The 22,003-nt window shown below is 43.9% G+C and overlaps 1 protein-coding gene across 1 annotated transcript in view; it reads right to left on the reverse strand.

The window, feature by feature from the left end:
• Positions 1–22,003, reverse strand: part of DDR2 (discoidin domain receptor tyrosine kinase 2) — a 128,748-nt gene that overhangs the window by 37,928 nt on the left and 68,817 nt on the right. The window contains exon 2 of the mRNA XM_077760008.1: positions 19,387–19,495. Coding sequence (XP_077616134.1) covers positions 19,387–19,495 — 109 coding nt within the window. The remainder of the gene's footprint in view (positions 1–19,386; positions 19,496–22,003) is intronic.

Genomic DNA, 22,003 nt, shown 5'->3' on the forward strand with positions numbered 1-22,003 from the left:
GGGTAAAAAGGGGGTAGGCGGGGGGATTATATATTAATTCAATTTTATTTCTTGGTGCAAATCTGGGGAGACAATACGTGTCCAAAACTATTGATTGAAAAATGAGGTAGAGATGGATTAGGAGTTAGAATAAAGTTGGGTAAATAAGTCACCCTGCAAACCTCACCCCTAGTCTGTTCCATTTCAACCAACTCCACTCTTCCAATTACTTGAGCCAAAAATCTTGAGGCCACCCTTGACTCCTTTCATATTCCATAACCAGCCCATCAGCTGATGAGGAAATCCCACTAGCCACCCTAAAGAATCCCCACCTCCTTCCACACATACGCAGCTACCGTTCTAGGTCAATCTACCGTCTCCTATCACCAGGAATAAAACAATAATGTCCTAATCCAGACTTTCTTTTGTCTACTTTGCCCCATGATCTATGCAAATGTAAGTCAGGCTACATAATGCTTCTGCCCATTGCCCCCCGGGAAGTTCCACCTCACTCATAATAACATCCAAAACGCATGCATGGTCTTCGCATCCTCCTTGCTGCTCCTCAAGCACACGAAGTATGCTTCTTCTTCAGGCATTTAAGTATTTAATAGTGGCAGTAATCTGCGCTGGGTTGAGGAAAGAGAAGAAGAGTGTATTTCCCTTTATTTTTCATGCATTAACATATCTGAAATCTGAACGCATCTAACAAGCAAATGGTGAGTCATAGCTTAACTGACTGGGGGTGTTTTCTTAGCGTTACACAAAGTGATGGTACAGGAGGGTCAACAGTGTCCTCACTTTGATGATATACTGTAATAATGTCATCATCCACTGATACACTGCATTTATCAAGTGTCAGACAACGTGGTATTTTGTCACTCATTACTTCCTTTTTCTCAGGAATCCCGCATCGATAGGTAAGATGTTAAATAACTGCCTAAGGCCATTTGTGGAGTAAATACTAACTCACTTTAGATTCTGACTCTAAAGACTGCTGTCTCTCAACTATACAACCTGTGGGGGGGAAAAAAGATTTCAAATCCACTCTGGAATCTGAGCAAAGTTCACATCCTTTCTGGGTCTCAGTTTTCTAAGGCATTAAATGGTTTCTGGATTCGATGTTTTCTAAGGCAGTGATTCCCACAAGCCAGTCCATAGACCATCTGCTTTAGAATTGCTTGGAAAGGTTGTAGAAGGCATGTTTGTGAGCCCCATCGTAGAGATTTTTCTTCTGTAGGTCTGCAACTATGCCCAGGAACCTGCATAGATATATTTTTTTAATTCCCCAGGTGATTTTGCCGTGCAGCCACACTTGGGAACCATGTCTCCAGGTCCCGTCCAGCCTGGACATGTGATCAGTCTCTGAGGCCATTCCCAAGTCCAAGTCCAGGGACATCCACATTCACAGTCCCACTGGGCTTGCATTCCTGGCTATCATGAATCTCTAGTCACTGGGCCATGAGTGTAAGGAGAACTTCCGTTTCTCGGAACCTCTAAAGTTAACCAGAAATGGGGAAAGAGGGCCGTATAGGGTGAGTCATGATATTGTTGCAAATAACTTCCCCACCAAGGCTTATCCTGGGAACCACAACCAGGAAGTTTTATCACAGCTGCCCTCGCTGCGGCTGCATGAATGAAGCATGTCGGTATTTCTTGGGCTCAGGAACCCTATCTATTTTGTGTTCTGATTATGCCTATGTAGGTACTTTCCATATTTAACAAGGACAGGGAGAGAAAAAGTGAGTGAGAGAGAGAGAGAGAGAGATCCCTCCTAGGGTACTCTATTGGGTGTCAAAGGAGAGCCAATTTCCCTGCTGAGGCTCTTTGCTTCCCTTAATTACTGTGCTAGGGCTTTGATCCTCAAAGTGGGTTTCCAGGACCAGCAGCCCCACCCCCCACCTGTGAACTTGTTAAAAATGCAAATTCTCCGATATGTCATTTGCAAATATCTTGCCTCATTCCATCAGTTGGGTGTGTGTGTGTGAAATGGATGATGGGCATTAAAGAGGGCACTTTTGGGGATGAGCACTGGGTGTCCTATGTAAGTGATGAATCACTGGGTTCTACTCCTGAAGCCAAGACTACACTGTCTGTTGACCAACTTGAATTTTTAAAAAAAGTGGGGAGGCACCTGGGTGGCTCAGTCGGTTAAGCATCTGATTTGGGCTCAGGTCACGATCTTGCATTTTGTGGGTTCGAGCCCCGCGTCGGACTCTGTGCTGACAGCTCGGAGCCTGGAGCTGCTTCAGAGTCTGTGTCTCCCTCTCTCTCTGCCCCTCCCCCACTCGTGTTCTGTCCCCGTCTCAAAACTAAATAAACATTAAAATTTTTTTAAATAATAAAATAAATTTAAAAAAGAAAGAAAAGACATGCAAATTCTCAGTCCCCACCCCAGACCTACTGAATCACCCTGAAGGTGGAGCCGAGCCAACCAGGTTTTCACCATCCCTCCAGGTGACTGCTGCTCAGGTTTGACAACCGGAAGAACGGGGCGGTGAGGGGGGGCGGGGGATGAAATGAGGCTCCGCTGTCCACATAAAAAAAGAAAATTCTAAATGTGTCAGTGCACCCCCCCTCCTTATCCCCTCCAGTCCTTCCCTCGCCCGGAAGGGGGAAGCCAACCACGTGTGGACAGCAGTGGCGACACCACGAGAACTGGAAAGCCTCCCTGAGCTGTGGCACCTGGAGCAGCACAGGACTCTGGGAGGGGAAGGCTTCCGCAGTGACAGGTGACATGTTTATTCCTGCTGTAGGAGGCCGGGGAGCACAGGGACAGGACCCACGGGCAGGAAGGGCTGCACTGGGCTGTGAAGAGTGACTGGTTATTCTGTGCTGTGGAGTTGGGGGAGGTCAAGGTCAAAGGGAGGCCTCCTGGAGGACTTTCATGTGCNGGTTTTACCTGCCATTCCCTTCTTGCCTTTGTTCCCCACGCGCTGCTGAGGGGAGGGGATGTTGGGGCTCCAGGAACCTGAGTCTACAGGTTTCTGGAGATTAGGCTCTTGATAAGATTGCCTTTTTCTTGTAATTTACTAAGACATTTGTAAACTGATGGAGACTTGCATCCTGCATGACTGTGATCACTATCAGTTAACCCTTTGTTTCCTTTCCTTTGTTCTTGGGTAGCCAGGAGTGCCTGAGGAATGTCGCACAATCCCACGTGGGAGTGGGGGGCTCAGGGGTGGGGGCTCACTAGTGCCTGGCCCTCAGCTTGTCTTCTGCTCCCTCATCACTACATCCTGCGAAGAGTCCAGCTATTTCCCTCCTTCTCCACTCCTCCCATGCAGGGCCCAGCCTTCAGCTCTTCCTCCCGGTTCCTCGACCAATCCTTCTCCACACGGCAGCCCAGGAGAGCTTCCTTGAATCTTATTCTGACATGAACCTTCTAACAGCTTTCCAGTCTTCCTGGGATGGTGTGGCCCATGAGGTCTGTGGGATGGGGCCCAGCTACCTCTCCGGCCTCACCTTCTTGGGCTCTCCACACCTCTCTGCCGGATCTCATCTTGACTTCATAAACGCACAAAGTACCTTAAGCCTCAAGGTCTCTCTGTATGTCACGTTTCTTGTACCTGGAATGTTCTTCCCCTCCCCTCCCTTACCTGCTGACTTCTGCTCATCCTTCAGCTGTTAGGGAATTCCTCTGAGCCCTTGGGGGAATTAGGAGACTCTGTTACCTGCTCTTGCAAAGAGCTGGTTTCCTTCAGGGGCGCCTGGGTAGCTTAGTCGGTTAAGCGTCCGACTTTCGCTTAGGTCATGATCTCGCGGTTCATGGGTTCGAGCCTCGTGTCGGGCTCTGTGCTGACTGCCAGCTCAGAGCCTGGAGCCTATTTCAGAGTCTGTGTCTCCCTCTCTCTCTCCTGGAAATAAATTTAAAAAAAAAAATTAAAAAAAAAAAGAGCTGGTTGCCTTCTTAGAGCTTTTCACACTTGTAATACAAATAATTGTCTGTTTCAATACAAATACTTGTTTCGTTTTGGTCTCTCCACTAACTATTAAGTGTCTTATGGGTAGGGATCCTGTCTATCTCGCTCTCTGTCGTTTCCCTAATTTGTAGTAGGGTGTCCGGTATTAAGTGAGTGTTCAATAAGTGTTGAAGAAGTGGTAAAAGGGGAGTTCTCTGTTGTTCCTAATTAGGAGGCTTCAAAACAGAGATCTGAGAAATAAGGCAAGGGAAGCCCTGACTAATGATGTTTAACCAGGCAGCAGACATATAAGACTTCTTGGTAATTCTGAGTCATTACATGTCTATCACAACCCCTCTTTTTGTCTATGTATTTAAACAAATGTATCTATTTAACATTCATATTAATTTATTTAATGCTCATGAATTTATCTAAGAAATCAGTTCTGGCTATGAAGATACAGTGGTGATCAGGACAGATAAAGTGACATGGATCCTACATTCTTCGAGAGGAGGGAGACAAAAGGCACCAGATTTTCAATCACCAAACAGGCGATCAAACTGTCTATTTGACAATAGCTATTATTAGTCATGACTATTTCAGATGGTATGACAGAACTGTGGAAAACTCTAAAATATGATAGGGGGATAAAAGAGATGGGTGGGGGGCTTCTTTTAGGAAACAAGCTTCAGCGGAGATTTTCTAGGTCACTCATGCTCGTTTACCTCCATATTGAACCTGTAAGCAATTCTGAGAACAGTAATCACGTCAGATTCTCCCTTCTCCCCCTGAGCAGCTGCCAACACACGGTGCCCCTTAGACGCTCAATACACATTTGGTAAATAAATAAGGAAGCAAGTGGGTGGATGGATGAGCCCAAGGCTGGGTGAATGGAGAGTTCCCTATGTGTTGAACTCTTGAGGGCAGGTGCTGTCGTTGATTCATTTCTCCAGAACGGATTCATTTCTCAATCATCACCAAAGAACACCGAGGAGCAGAGATGTTTGCTCTTTCAAGGGCTTTGTGGGCATTTGCAGGAGAGGAAGAGAAGCTTTAGCATGAATATTAGTCAATGGACACCAGCTAAAGGTCCAAAAAGCTGCGCTGAGGAGGGACCACCACGCTTTGGTGAGGAGAGGCACGAAAGAAGGGAAAAGAGCTGGGAGCCTCACTCTGCCTTGATGAAGGCCCCCAGCTCATCGCCAGAGCAAGGCTCTGAGCCGCAAATATTACAACCCTTCTTCGGACAATGGGAGTGGGTCTTGAAGTCTAGATGTTGGAATCCAAGATAATAAGGATGAGGACAGGGAATTCAGAGATAAGGGCCAGAAAAGCAGCCAGTAGGCCAAGTTTCTTGGTGAATCAGTATTCCCAGGGGTCTGGGAGAAAGGGCATAGGAAAAAAGACAAGCTGATCTTGGATGGCCTTTCTCCTACTAGTGGGTCTTTGGAACCAGGATAAGCCTCGGCCCATGGCAACCAACGTGGCACTTTTCAGCTGTACCAGTGTGGTTTTCCTATTGAATATGCCTATTTTTGGTAAACTCCCGTGGAAGGGACCATTGCCAATAGCAAAGAGTCAGAGTGCCAATTCCTAAAGGTCAGGCCCCTGTGCTTTTCCCCAAGCCCACTTCATTTTTATTTTTTTTTAAATCAGATCCCATCCATTGTCTCTGAACTCCACATTATGAAAGATAAGGGGGCATACGCAAAGGCAGAGAACAGCAAGGGAAGCAAGAGACCCAGCAGCGAAGAAGGGTGTCCTGGTTTTGCCTGCTGAGTTGTTCTTGGTCGTTCTTGACACTTCCGCCACCCGCCAATCTCCTGGACAGAGAAGCTGGTTCACTTTCCAGTTTCCCAGAGTGGAAAACTACTAGTGCCGGCTGCCGCAGGCCGGGAGGAGCTCAATCCATCCTGAGCGCCGGTAGGGACTGGCAGGCAGGCCGAGGAGAAGCAGCTGCCACCAGGCCCCAGCTTCCCAAGAATTATTTTCATATTCTGCTGCCAAGGTTGAGAGCCTGAAAGGGCGGCTTGTTCCGGGATGTTTACCATCTCCCTGCTAGCTCCAGACCACAGGCTTACCCATCAATGAGTGTCCTATATGCGAGTTCCAGGAAAACACACACACGGCACACGTGAGTCCTGAGGCATGGAGAGCTGACACCTGGGCCTCTCTGGGTACAAGGAAGACCAGAATGACCGGGAGGGGGGTCACTGGGGTCAACCAGGGGACCCAAGACGGTCTCTGGTCTAAAAGAACATCTGTAATCAGAAACTTTAGAGTCAAGAAGGGGCTGCAGGACTCCTCCAATGGCTCCACATCAAATATTAGTTAGAACCTATGAGCCCCTGAAAGTTGAACTGACTTAGTCAAGGACGCACAGCTGACAAAGACTGAAATTCCTGCACTGGACTGTTCCTGATCCCCGGTTCCTCCTTCTTCAACCCCAAGCTACTCATAATCAAGTTCTTCCAATATCAGAAAGGACAAAGTGGTCCCATTAGAGAAGCTGTCGCTTGAGTCCAAGTCCCTCCCAAGCTCCACATTGGCTGCTACTCCAGACTGGTTCATTATTCAGGTAACTATCTACACAGCAGGTTGCTGCTAGGGGCAAGGAAGATTATTTGGGTTCCTCTAGGCACATAGGGAGATTCTGACAAGCCCCCTTTTGCCCAAGGTGAGATTCCCCTTATGATTAGCCATTTAGAGCTGCAGCCTTCCTGGAAGTCCAAAATACTTTCCAGAAACAATTATTGCGCAGAGCTCTGGAAGAGGGGTCCCCAGGCTGCACTGGATTCCAGGGCATCAAAGTGAGGATCAGCCAAGATACATTCTTCTTCCCGGCTACCAAAGTCAGTGAAAGTTTCACAGTAGAATAGTATGTCCTTCCCTCAACAGGAAGATGAGTTGAAGGGGTGCCTGGGCAGCTCAGTTGGTTGAACATCACCTTCAGCCCTGGTCATGATCTCGTGGCTGGTGAGGTCAAGCCCCGTGTCGGGCTTTGTGCTGACAGCTTGGATGGAGCCTGCTTCGGATTCTGTGTGTATGTGTGTGTGTGTCTCTTTCTCTCTCTAACCTCTCCCCCACTTGCACGCTCACTCTCTCTCTTTCAAAAATAAATAATAAACATTTTTTTAATTAAAAAAAATGACAGTGAGTTGAAGGGACAGCAGGTCAGGAATTGAGAAGAAAACTAGGGCCATGATTTGGAAGCTTAAAACTGGATTCTGCCACTTCCAAAATTGTAGAACTCCAAGACATGTTAGTAAACCTCTCTGAACCTGAATTTCCTCATCTTTAACAACATTGCCAAGAGGGCTCTTGTGGAGATTTAATATAATGAATACAAAGAACTTAGCATGCTTCCTGAAATATAATAGGGCTCCAGAAATGACATCCAGGAGGCAGAGAGAAAGGATTATTTGTTTTAAATGTTACATTCATTCTTTCTTAAGCAACTCGGGAGATTTTATGGCCTTGGGAAGGTTACTGCACTTTCAGCCTCTCAGCTTAATGGTAAGAATAGTATTTGTTTATAAGAATGCTATAAGGATGAGTTAATACTTATTGAGTACTTAGTCATGTTTGAAGCAGAGCAATGCTTAGAGCAGTAATAATGGATGTTATTTATTTTTTAACTATTTTTACTCTGACTCATTCTTAAACAAAGATTGGAACTGGTTTCCAAAATTGTATAAGGTAATTAATAAATGAATAAATGTATATACGTATGTATGCATGGATGTATGTTAAGGGGAAAGAGAATAGGGAAAATAAGATAAGCTAGAGAGCTAATAAAAGATATTACATTTGGATCTATACCTTTGCTGGTATAGGGTGTGGGTCTCACATTTGGCTCTGAGCTTCCCACTAGCCAATTCAAAAAGGCAAACATAATCGGTTAACATAAACAGGCAACAAGGTAAAAGTTAATGTTTATTTCTGTTTCCAGATGGGATGGAGTAGCTTACCCAGCACTCCCCCTGAGAATGTCTGAAAGACCTAGATAAAATTCATAAATCATCCACTGGAAAGCATCTGACTGCTGCTGAGGTTTAACAAAAAAGTTCAAAATGGGCAAAACATCCAAATAGAAGTTTTTTTTTTTCCAAACAGACCATGAGAATAGGGGACCAGACTTCAGAGAAGGGAGAATTCGAGAGGGGCCATAACTCCCACAGCCACTTTCAGCCATCCCTCAGTTTGGAGCAGGGGCCCGAGGCTGGCTCTGGGCTTTGCACGGCTAGAGGGTGTCACTACGGGGCAAAATCCCAGAGCTCTTGCAGGAGACCAGGGTCCCTCTAGCTGGTAGCATCTTTCTTGCTCTGTGCATTTGCGAAATGCATAGTTACCTCTCACGATTGAGCAAGTTTCTTGGTAAGAAACCTACTACAGAGTCCTAAATATTGGTCTAACCTCCTAAAAGCAAACAAATTAAAATTATAGCTTTCCAAAGGTGGACCTGCCCCCCTCCCCGCCCCTTCCCTCTCCCTGCATAGCCAGGGCTCCTCCAACGCTACGATGAATCATTTCTTGTTAGCCATCTTGTACACAGAAAATACACTTCATGGTTTGGCCTTATATCTTGAATAGAGGTTACAGCACCCAAAAGATTGAATCTGAATTCCTCCCTCTGATGCCAAAATAAGAGGTTTACCCACATATGTGGGTAAATTTAAGCACATTTCCCTCTATTGACAAGTGCTGAAATGCTCTGCTGATAGGCCAAAGCGGGGACACCTTAGGCATTTGGGAAAAGCACCCAGGCTGTCCTACCCATGAGCAGGGCTGTGGTCCCCAGACCCTCAGACACCAGAAGGCTGGATTTTCCCACCGGCAGCTGCAGCTCAGGAGGCTTCAGCCCGTCTTCCTCCTCCCGACCTGCTCACTCTGTACTCAGCATCCCGTCACTCAAGGGGTTGATATTCTTATGAACTCCTTCTCAGCTTCCTAACATCTTTGGGAGACCAAGAGTCAAATGGCATAATCTAGATGCTTTTTTTTTTTTTTGCAGAAAAATACAGAGAAGCCTGGTAGCCCCCTGACTCCCTGCCTTCCTGTCTTTGCCTTATTCCACAAGCACTTATTGATTGTCTATATAAGCCAGGAACTGTGATGGGCATTGGCCATGAATACACAAAAGATCGTTGCCACACGAAATAAGACAAAGACCAAAGTCATAAATGTCTGTGCTGCAGGGGAAAAAAAGTTGCATATTTCTTAACAACTCACCACCTCCTCCTTAAGCCCCCCAAAAACCTCACTGTTTTGAATGTCTTAACTTTTACTTTACTTTACTGTGTACGTGTCCAAACCACAAAAAATTCTGGGAGGCCTATCACGCCACATCCATGCTCCTCAGAGGCCTGCTGGCTAGGACCGAGAGCTAAGTCAACAATCACACTATTCTCCTCAGAAAAACACACTGCCGTGGATAAGCTCGCCCAGGCACAGGGCCCTGCGTCCCCGTGGAGTTAGCACGGCCAGAGTTCAGGGCTGTCAGAAGCCCCCGTTGCCCAGAGGGAACCTGAGTCTCTCTTGGAGACCACAAGGGACCATAATGGTCACTCATGAACTCTTTTTCTCTTTCCTCCCCCACCGTCTGCTAAATAGAAGCCATTGTTTTATGGTATTTGGTTTATTTTTATTTTTATTTTCTTCCAAAAGTAACAAATCACAACCATCAATATCCGCATATTGCTGTCCAAAGCCCTTTGACTTCCATTATCTCATTCGATCCCCCTGTTGTAGCCGTGTGGGGGGCAGAGAGCAGAGGTTATGTTCCCCGTTGTAAAAGTGGGCAACGTGAGACACAGAGCTTTACCTAAAGCCACAAAGCTGGATAGTGACACAGGTGGAACCAGGCTCTAGGTCTCTTGATGTCCATTGCCATCGGTCTCTTCACCAAACCACATTGGCATCACATGGTACGTCAGTGCTCACTCTCCATGCTATCTATAATGAGACCTCAGGGTCAAGAAGAACCACCGATTCAGGGAACAATCTGGAAAGAGGACCCGGGAAGGCTTACTGCCTGTCTATATCTTGGAACATCTTTGTCTCAGACTTGCTGAAATATGACAGCAAAAGGAGGCTGCACCCTGGTTACAGGATGTAAAGTCACTACACAAAAACAGTCTGTTGCATTTCTATACACTAATAATGAAGTATCAGAAGTAGACATAGAGAAAACAATCTCGTTTTTATAATTGCATAAAAATAATAAAATACCTAGGAATACATTTAACCACAGAGGCGAAAGACCTGCGTATCAAAAAGTACAAAGCATTAATAAAAGAAATCAAAGAAGATACAAATAAATAGAAATATATTCCGTGCTTATGGATGAAAGAATCAGTATTGTAAAAACGTCTGTATTATCTGAGGAAATGTACAGATTCAAAGCAATCTCGATCAAAATTCCAATGGTGTTTTTCGAATAATCCTAAACAAATAATAGAGATAGAACAAATAATCCTAAAATTGGTATGGAACCACAAAAAAATTCTGAATGGCCCAAGCAATCTTGAGAAAGAAGAACGAAGCTGAAGGCATCGTGTCCCCCAACTCCTAGATATATTACAAAGCGGTAGTAATTACAACAGTATGGTATTGTCATACAAAGTAGAGAACCTAGAAATAAATCTACACATACATGGTCAATTAATTTATGACAAAGGAGCCAAGAACATACAATGGGCAAAGGATTGTCTCTTCAATAATGGTGTTGGGAAAACAGGACAGCCACACACAAAAGAATGAAGCCTGACCATTATCTTATATCGTGCACAAAAATTAACTCAACATCAATTAAAGACACGAATGGAAGACTTGAAACCGTAGAACTCCTAGAAGAAAACACAGGCAGTAAGCGTCCTGACATGGGTCTTGGTAATGATTTTTTTAATATGACACCAGAAACAAAAGCAACTAACTAACTAACTAACTAACTAACTAGATAACTGGGAATTCATCATACTAAAAAGCTTGTGCACAGCAAAGGAAACCACTGACAAATAAAAAGGCAACCTCCTGAATGGGAGAAAATATTTGCCAATCATATTTTTGATAAGGGACTCGTATCCAAAATATATACAGAACTCATACATCTCAAGAGCACAAAACCAAATAGTCCAATTAAAAAACAGGCAGAAGGTATGAACAGACATTTTCCAAAGCAGACATACAGATGATCAGCAGGTGCATGGAAAAAAAAAGTTCAACATCACTCATCCTCAGGGCAAGGGACATCAAAACAACAATGAGATATCACCTCAAACCTGTTAAAATGGCTACTACCAAAAAGACAAGAGATAATAAGTGTTGGCGAGGATGTGGAAAAAAAAGAAATCCTTCCGCTCTCGGTGGGAATGTAAATTAGCACAGCCCCTAGGGGAAAACAGTGTGGAGTTTCCACAAAACATTAAAAATAGAACTATCATGTGATCCCGCAATTCCACTTTCGGATATTCATCTGAAGAAAATGAAAACACTAACTCAAAAAGATATATGCACACCCCCCCCCATGTTCATTGCAGCATTATTTATGCTAGCCAAGATATGGAAACAACCAAAGTGTCCATGAGTGGGTGGATGGATAAGGAAATTGTGGTATAGGTAAACAATGGAATATTAGTCATGAGAAAAAGGAAATCATGCCATTTGTGACAATATGAATAAAACTTGAGAGCATTATGCTAACTGAAATAAGTCAGACAGAGATCTCTCTTATATGTGGAATCTAAAATATATATATATATATATATATTNTTAAGTATCTGACTTTGGCTCAGGTCATGATCTCGAGGTTTGTGAGTTCGAGCCCCGTGTCGGGCTCTGTGCTGACATCTTGGAGCTTGGAGCCTGCTTCAGATTCTGTGTCTCCCTCTCTCTCTGCCCCTCCCTTGCTCTCTCTGTCTCTCAAAAATCAATAAAAACATTTAAAAAAAAATTTTAAAGCTCACAGATATAGAGAAAAGACTGGTGGTGACCTGAGGCAGGGGGTAGAGGGTGTAAGAAATGGGTAAAGGGGATTTAAATGTATTTAAAAATAAACTAAGGAATCTAACTGTTGGGGAGGGAGGTGGTTGCAGTGGAAAAGAACTTGCATCCTGGGAGGAAGGACGTGGCACACTATTTTGTTATCACTGGGTGAGGACAAAACCTTTGGTCGGGAAAGGATCTGCCACATACTTCGATCCCAAAGTTATGTGGCTCCTGTTTCGGGCACCACCCGAACCTCACTTTTGCCCTGGGGACCCCTCAGTGACAAGCATCTCCACACTCTTACTTTTCTGTTTGTGCCTCTGTGCCTTTCCTTAAGCTCGAATGCCCCCCTTTGCTCTGTCCACCTGGCCTGGCAAATTCCTTCATGTCTGACCCACATTCATACCTTCGGTATTTCAACCACTGAGACCCTGGAGAGCTGACCTGGCTGGGCCATGTGGGAGCACCCCGCGAGTCTGACAGCCCAGGAGCACAGAGGTCAAGAGCACGCTTGCCGGAGGTGGAGCACCTCTTACCTCCTCACACTCACTCTGCAACCTTGAGTGAGTTACCTAAGGTTTCTGGGCCTCAGTTTCTCCTCTGTCAAACTGGAATACTGATACTACCTACTTCATAAGATTATTGCAAAGATTAAATTTGCTGACCCCCACTTCAAATGGCACCAGGAATATATTAAAGTGCTGGTTGAATATTAGTTGGTACTCTCCTTTGAACTCTGCATGCTCTTTTTCTCTATTTGGCACAACAGAGGGTGTTTAAAGGGCAGACGAGCTTCTGTTGTCCCCAGAGAAAGATCCTTTTACTGGCAGGAAGGATACCAAAGGCCACCCTCAGGCTAGACTCGACAAACAAACATACAAGCAAGAAAAGGCCAAGCTGAGCAGCATCCGTATCGCTTGCTTAAGAGAAATGCAAGCAGGGAGGTCCCTTCTCTCTCTCTTCCTTCTCTCTCTCTCTCTCTCTCTCTCTCTCTCTCACACACACACACACACACACACACATATACACACATGCACACACAGCCACACACACACTGTGCTAGCATCCCAGGTCTGGTTTCAGGAATCCGAAGCCAGTGCCATATTCTCCTTAGACGAAGCCCCGCAAACCCTCTCACACATCTCTGGGGACATGAATGGTGAGAGCCCATGACTCTCCAGTTTGGAAATGTGTGTAAGTTACATGTCTCAGCTTTGGCGGCAGGCAAGGGGGTGAGGAGAAGGAGACGCCACTGTGCAGAACGGGGCATCTCTGGAGCCTCGACCTTCGCAAGGCTGAGTCAGTACTAAAGGGCGTCTAGTGTGACTCTTGCTTGCTGGGCGTGTTGATGAGACCAAGGCCCCCAGAGCGAGCTCTGCATGATCGTGCTAGTCTTCTTCTATTCCTTCGCCTCAGGGCACCCCTCTCACCCCCCCTAAATGGACACTGGCTGTCACAGAAAAGTAGCCATGAGACTGCCTGGCTATTACAAGATTATTGGAGAAAGGTCATTTCCTCACTGGCTCCCTGAGGGGCTGAGTGGTTTTGGTGGAATGAACTTGGAGCTGGGAGACGGGAGTCATGGCTCCTGTTTTACCATTCGCTAGATGTGTGCTCCTGGACAAACCTCTCACCCCCTTTGACATCACTTCCTTTATCTGTAAAATGGGGGAGAGGGACTTGGATATCGTTAAGGGCCATTGCAACTCAAACAGCCAAGGACGCTAGTTGCCTAGATCCAAAGAACTCCCTGGGCTGTAGGATCGATGCTGGAAATGACACCACCACAGTGATGAACCTAAAACACATTTGGAGTCTATAGGAGAAGAATTCGGAGAATGCCTCCTCTCAGAATTCCAACCCTCTAATGTCTTTGCCTCTTCTCTGGAAGTAGGAGCATTCTAGACACCAAAGGAGGACTCCCCCACCCCAGGGTTCTGAATTGCTAGTAAGCTCCCTGCTGTCTATGAAGGGGAAATGCGGAATGGAAACAGGAAGCCCCAGCATGGCCCTGCCCTGGCTCTGTCCTGTGCATCCTAAATGCCTGGGCTTCTCCCGCTTCCAAGTGAAAGCACTTGTCACGGGCCAAGGCAGAGGGCGGGACCAACCCCCCTCATGTTCCTCACATACAGCGGTTATCTGGGTGGTTGGGTGAGTCTTCAGGACCTCAGGTCCCTGAGCTCAGCGTCCAGGATAATCAGGTCACTTCTACTCATCCTCCTCCCTAGGAATCCCTAAGATTCTGGGCCCTACTGGCCACTGAAGGAGAAGCCCGGAGGCGTCTGGCCAAACCACTACTATAGCTCAGACTATTCTAATCCTTCTTTGTGGAGTCTCAAGACGTCTCTCCTGGAGGTCCTCTCGGGCTCTCCTGTAAGCCCAGTAGCTCAGCCCCAGGACCTACAAGAAGACGGAACAGCTGCCCCTTTGGGTCCTCACTCAGCGCCCTCCACCAGGCAGCCCCATGCGTACCTCCCTCTCCCTTCCAGCCATCGCATACACACTGTTTCTTCTTCCTGAAAGGCTTCTTCTTGGACCCACCTCCAGAGAAAAAAATGCCCAACAAAAAGCTTCTGGTATTATGGAACTCCTACAGATTAGGCTGGGGCAATCTGTATATTTATCAGCTATCTTCTTTGTGCTTAACCTCAAAAGCAAGGCTCTCCTGAAGTTCAGATTTTAGAACCCAAGCCTGAGAAGTGCCAGGGAGCTGGGGACAAGCTGGATTTTTTTTTTTTTTTTTTTACAAAGAACAGAAATGCAAGATCAGGGACCCTGCTTCTGAGCCCAAAGCCCATCTATATCTTCAGTATAGGCAGTAAAACTCCCACACCATAAAATCACAGTAAGGTTGTGACAGAAAGCCTCTCACAGATCATCTAATCCAACTTCACCTTACTACAGGTGAAAAGATTAAGGACATACAAAGAAAAATACAATGGAATGCTTAATGTCACACAATTAAAGACCAAGCCGGGATCATAACCAGATTTTCCCTCAGAATTACTTTCTAAGTGATTTAGATAGTCTTGTCTTTTCTTTTTTCTTTCCTTTTCTTTTTTTTCTTTTCTTTTCTTTTCTTCTCTTTTTTCGTTTTCTTTCTTCCTTCCTTCCTTCCTTCCTTCCTTCCTTCCTTCCTTCCTTCCTCCCTTCCTTCCTTATTTGAGAGAGAGCATGAGCAGGGAGAGGCAGAGGGAAAGGGAGAGAGAGAATCTTAAGCAGGCTCCACACCCAGCATGGAGCCCAATGTGGGCTCGATCCCACAACCCTGGGATCATGACCTGAGCCAAAGTTAAGAGTTGGACATTCAACCAATTAAGCCACTTGGGCTCCCCAATGAGTTAAATACTATTTTCTAAGCAAGCTTCAAATCATTCCACAGAATATTCCAACAATGTCCACACCATTTGTTGATTTGTAGAAATGCTTTTCACAAATTGTTGGTATGATCGTTTCATGGAGATGCCACTAGCTACATGATCCTCCTGAGCCATGAGTGTGACAGAGGAAACTGCCTGAAACTCTTCCAGTGACCTTCCCATTGCATCGACAGTCATCAGGTCCCTCCCTGTCCCTGGTACATGGTACAATGGGAACTTGGCTAGGCATGCCGTCCACACTTCAGAACTGTGTACATACTCCTGCATGTCAGTATTTCCCAGGTGGACCTGTAGAGTCTACACTGCAGCCCCCAATGACAATGCCACCTTGAACCTTGCCATTACTGGAGATGCCACTATTACCACCAGCCCCACTACCTGCTTGGCTGCAGTTGCCAAAGCTCTGGGGCCTTAGAGCAGTGAGCCAACAGCCTTCTTGCCTCATGTCGTGATCTGCTACCTAGATCACACTAGCACGGCTTGGGAGCCTCTGTGGGGTGACACCAGCATCCATGACGAAATCCCCAAAATGGGTTTAAACTAATGAGCTTGTTTTAGACTTTATATTAATTAAATTTAATGTTTAGCCCAGTTACTATTTGCCAGTCAAGACTGACAAATACTCTATTATATATCAAATACTCTATTAAAATATATGGCAGTATTTTAAGATCTGTTGATAACCCAGTTCTCCTGACTTACATCCAAGATGCCATCGATTTATACCATGGGACCAACTTGTGGGGAAAACCTAACTGGCCAAGAATTTTCATCTTTCCATAGATACCAGTAAGGACTTCTGAAAAGTCATCCATAAATCAACATGCGTTTATTATATATTTACCCCACATTCATTAGTGTGCATGGCCAAAGACTCCATGAACCCCAAGCTTTGTGCCTAGACCCCCTAACACTGATTACAATTTCTCACTGTTAGTCTCTAGCCTAACTTGGTAAAATAGAAGAAATGGTAGAGAGAAGGATTAGTTCTTCAGTATACCTCCAATATTCTATGTTCCTACAAAGATCTTTGCAAGTCAAGACATTTCTTTCTTTATCTCTGGAAGAAAAAGCCAACAGAAGGGGCACGTGGGTGGCTCAGTTGGTTAAGCCTCTGACGCTGGATTTCAGCTCAGGTCATGATCTCACAGTTCATAAGCCCGAGCCCAGCATTGGGCTCTGTGCTGACAGTGTGGAGCTTGCTTGGGAGTCTCTCTCTCTCCCTTTGGCTTTCTCTTTAGCTTTCTCTCTCTCTCTCAAAATAAATAAACAAACTTAAAAAAAGAGAGAGAGAAAGAGCCAACATAAATGGTTGGCACCAGGAAAACGGGAAAACGTTTTAACGATAATTGTTTTCTGTCTTCACACAGCTCATTTCCCGCCACAGGGCTACAACAATGTTCTTGAACACAGAAGCCTAGCTCTTTTGGTTTATTCATTACAATGTTCTTGAACACAGAAGTTTTGGTTTGTTTTATTCATCAAAATGTCCTCATGTCATCCCAGTCTCTGTGAACGTGCCTGGCACCAAAACATGCTACCATTCTGTGCACACACAGTGACTTTCCCTTGGAGATCAAATCAGGGAGATGGTCGTGAACTTGTTAAATGTAGTAGGAAGCAACCACACTTCACCTGGGTAGGAGGACTTCAGAGGAGAGAAATGAAGGAATGGTGTTCGAGTTCAGATCTGAGAGGTCCCAACTAAGCTTATTATAAGAAAGTAATACAGTACTGGGTTTATTAAACCAATAAATCTTTGATTTTAAGGTGTTTTGGTTATATTTCCTTTTCAGGTACAAAGAATATCCCACAGAGATAGAATTCTAGCTAGGAGAAGAGGGTGAGAATTTTCACAATGTACCCTCCTGCTATATAAAGAGGACAAAATAAAAATGTCCTCAAAAATCCAAATATAGCATGAAGCAACTGGAACTTTCATACATTACTGTGGGATTGACATATTGGTAAAAGTTTCTTTGGAAAACTCTTTGGTAGTATGTAGAAAAACACACAGTATGTAACATATAATTCAGTAACTCCACTTCCAGGCATATACCCCCCAAAAAGCTGAAGACACACTTCTACCAAAAGACCTTTACAAAAATGATTATAGCAGATTTGCTCATGATGGGCCCAAAATGGAAATGATCCAAATTCCCATCCACAGCAGACTGGATAAATAAAATATTCAAACAAAGCGCTATTGTACAACAATGAAAACAAACAGTTACCAACTGCATGCAAAGGTGTGGATGAATATCATCAACAAAATACTGAATGAAAGAAGCCAGACACAAAAGAGTATTTACACATCGTCTGCCAAACAGGCAAAATTAATCTATATTATTAGAAAGCAGGATAATGATTACCCTTGGGGTGAGGGTGAGAAGAAGTGACTGAAAAGTAGCATGAGGAGAGCTTCTGAAATCTGGCAAAGTTCTGTTTCTTAATCTGGATCCTGCTTAGATGGATGTATTCAGTTCGTAAAATTCATCAAATGGAGCACTTATACTATGTATAAGTATGTATGTACACTTTCCTATATTTATATTTGCGCCAACATGAAAAAAATGACTCCAATCCTTCACCCTTCCCTGTATTCAAGCCATCCCCATGTGATTTCTCTTACGCCATCCCACTCTGATGCTGGGCTTGGCCATGTGACTTGCTTTGGCCAATGAGATCTCTGCGAATGTGACTGAAGCATTGGCTTGGAAAGTGCTGCACATAACTGCTTCTGCTATTGCTCCTGTATAATTTCCATTAAAACATATCCATGCTAGTCTGCTAGAGGAGAGGACAGCTAAGTTGCCCAGTTGTCAGCGCCAAGGCCATCCAATGAATGAACCAATAACCAGCTGACTCCCAGATACGTGCGTGAACCCAGAGATCAGAAGAATAGTTCAAGCAAGCCCAGACTGGATCACCAACTTCACATAAGTTGTTGAGAGACATTACTCTGGTAATAGACAAGTGATAAAATTGTTTACTTCAATTTAAAGTTTAAAATATACATGCAATTTTCTCCCTATGTTCATAGTGGTGCTATCGACAATAGCCAAAGTAAGGAAAGAGACCAAATGTCCATCAATGGATGAATGGATAAAGATGTGATAGATATCTATATCTATATCTATGTCTATATCTACATCTATATCTACACACACACACACACACACACACACACACACACACACACAATGGAGTATTACTCAGCAATAAAAAAGAATGAAATCTTGCCATGTACAACTACGTGGATGGGACTAGAGGGTATCATGCTAAGCGAAATTAGTCAGTCAGAGAAAGACAAATATCATATGACATCACTCATATGAGGACTTTAAGATCCAAAACAGATGAACATAAGGGAAGGGAAGCAAAAATAATAGAAAAACAGGGACGGGGACAAAAACGTAAGAGACTCTTAAATATGGAGAACAAACAGAGGGTTGCTAGAGGGATGGTAGGAGGGAGCATGGGCAAAATGGGTAAGGGGCATTAAGGAACAGACTCCTGAAATCACTGTTGAACTATATGCTAACCAATTTGAATGTAAATTGAAAAATTAATTAACTTTAAAGAATTAAAAGCAATATATGCAATGTTTTAAAAAGTTGGGGAGAACTAAAAGATTTCTCTGGACACATCTGTTTTTGAGTATGGCCACACTTGGCAGGAAAGAGAGAGACTCCGAGATCCCATAAGACCAGGGTCCCCAAAGCACAACGTGACATCCAAGTAAAACACAGGCCTAAACTAGCCAAAAATAGCTGGAAACTCAACCTGCAGAAGTTCTCCAAGTCATCTAAAAATTCTTTCCTGTTTCCTAGAAGATGCAGAAGCCAATGGATGCTTCTTCCGCCTCCCATTTTTTTAAAATTCCCATTCACTCCACCCTAGTTTAGATCAAAAGCCCTTTCACAACAGCCAAGATGTTATACAGACAGAGGATATTAGTTTCTGTTTCTGCTTTGGACATGTTTGATCATGAAAGTGAATGAATGAATGAATGAATGAATGGAAAAGGGGGAAACACGACCCTTTGGATACCCTTGGCAGGGCCTATCCCAGGATGAATGTTGATGGACTTGAGTGTTTGGCTGGTCAAGCATGTGACTGAGCAACGGCCATGTTACCTGGATTAACCTGAGCTTTTGCAGAACTCAAGATGGGCAGCAGCAGGAGTAGCATCAAGGGCATTCTGGGAATCGAGGTCATCTCAGAAGATGGTGTCGGAACTGGAGCCTGCAGCCCACGAAAATGCAAGAAAACAAGAAAGAGGACAAGAGACAAGTGAGATAGATACTATCAAAACGAATGAATACAACTTGCACTATTATATTTGTGTTCTTACAGTCTTTATTTCTATATTTAGGATTTCAAATCACAGTCTTCAAGAGTCTAGTGGGACATTCAATAATCACATAATGTAAGAATTTCCAAACTCTATCAGGTCATGGAATTAACACTAGCAAAACTATAGGCAGGTAACAAAGTTTTACTAAGATAAATACTTACCCACATTGTGAATGGTGTTAAACTAAAACTTACATATATGAAGTTCTCATAATTTTTATATTGATTCCAATATTAAACCAAGAAAAACATTCAATGGTGTTAATGTAGTTGCCTTTCAAAAGACTTAAGGTTAATATTTATCCTGAATTACTAGCTCTGGAGTGGTACCTGGGATTCTGTAACTTTAAATTTCCCCAAATAACCTATGTGGAAAGGAACTAGAGTTGAGACATTGGTATGAACTCATGTTTAGCTTAATAGAGATACATACAGTTACATATGGAACATCTATAGATATATACATATATACAGGTTACTATATACACATGCATCTCTTTGCTGTATCAGATGCATGGACACCACCATAGCAACAAGTATGCCTAGTGCCCAGATCTTGGTTTTAATATCATTCTCCAATAAAAGGATCCAGAGTTCCCTGGAGAAGTGGCTGATCCCAGGCCTGGGGCAGGACATACGCACTATGAGCCTGGAGGATCTTTTAGTGACAGAAATCAAGAAAGTGTACCTCCCCCAAAATGATGGCGATATAGCAAAGGGACACAGGAACTAACTGTAAGATTTCCCAGTGGTCAGGGCTGGAACAATTTGAGCAAGAAAATAAATAAAGTAGTATTGGACTATAACCCACAGAATAAAATAAATATCTACAAGTCCATGTTGATATAAATAAATGGTTGAATAAACAAAAGGGGAGAATGGAAAATTTTCCCATTCAAAAGAATTCTAAATAATTTATGTAGATACTCTGCTTTTAAGGAGGTGGCACACAGTCTGTCCCCTGAGGGTGAACTGCATAGAGCGACCTTCTCCCAAACAGTCCAGTGTGGAAATGGAGAAAGTAGCTTTTCAGTGGAGGAACTTGACAAACACTATGTCAAGTCAGGTGATGGTTAATGTCACCTTTGATAAGTCATACTGTTAATGTGTACCCTGGATATGATGTGATGAGAACAGCACTTAGCCTCCGTGGTCTTCCTCCTAAAAACTCATTACCACCATCTAATCATGAGAAACACATCAGTCCAATACTGTTTTAGGGACCTTCTACAAAATTCCTATTGAATAATCCTCTAAACTAGGAAGATCACAAAAGACAAGAAAGTCCAAGAAACTGTCCCAGCTAAGGGAGCTTAAGGAGGCCTGACAACTAAATGTTTTGTGGCATCCTATATGATGATCCTGGAACAGATAAAGGACATAGGGGAAAACTGAGGAAATCTGAATGAAGTATAGACTTTAGGTCATTATAAAGTATCAACATTGATTCGTTAACTATGACAAAGCTACTGTACTAATGTAAGATGTTAATAATAGGGGAAACTAGGTATTGGGTAAGCAGGAATTCTATGTGTTATCTTTGCATTGACTCTGCACGTATGAAACTGTTCTAGAATAAAAACTGTATTAAAAAGTTTCTGCCAGGTAACACTAAACATCAACCAAATATTGGATCCATTGTTATAAATAATATGCAATACATAATTATAAAGGAGACAAAATCCCATTAAGCTGGGGTGATTACAGAAAGCTTCATGGAGAAATCTGATCTGCCCAGGTTCTTGAAGGATGAGTAGGATTTTAATGGGCTATAGTGGGAATGGAGTAAATAACGAGAGAACATAGCCAAGATGTCTTTTGAGGAAGCAGAAGCGTTCTATGATGTTTTCTTGGTGATAGAACTCTGACCTGCCCTCCTCAATAAACAAGTGGGGAGGGAAAGAAAGAAAGAAAGAAAGAAAGAAAGAAAGAGAGAGAGAGAGAGAGAGAGAAGGAGGGAGGGAGGAAGGAAGGAAGGAAGAGAGAGAGAGAGAGAGAGAGGGAGAGGGAGAGAGAGAAAGAGAGAGAAAGAAGGAAGGAAGGAAGGAAGGAAGGAAGGAAGAGAGAGAGAGAGAGAGAGAGGGAGAGGGAGAGAGAGAAAGAGAGAGAAAGAAGGAAGGAAGGAAGAAAGAAAGAAAAGAAAGAAAGAAAGAAAGAAAGAAAGAAAGAAAGAAGGAAGAAAGAAAGAAAGAAAGAAAGAAAGAAAGAGAAAGAAAGAGAGAGAGAGAGAGAGAGAGAAGGAGGGAGGGAGGAAGGAAGGAAGGAAGAGAGAGAGAGAGAGGGAGAGGGAGAGGGAGAGAGAAAGAGAGAGGAAGAAAGAAGGAAGGAAGGAAGGAAGGAAGAGAGAGAGAGAGAGAGAGGGAGAGGGAGAGAGTGAGAGAAAGAGAGAGAAAGAAG

This window comes from Crocuta crocuta, unplaced genomic scaffold (genome assembly GCF_008692635.1).
Source record: "Crocuta crocuta isolate KB4526 unplaced genomic scaffold, BGI_CrCroc_1.0 scaffold133, whole genome shotgun sequence".
NCBI lineage: Eukaryota > Metazoa > Chordata > Mammalia > Carnivora > Hyaenidae > Crocuta > Crocuta crocuta.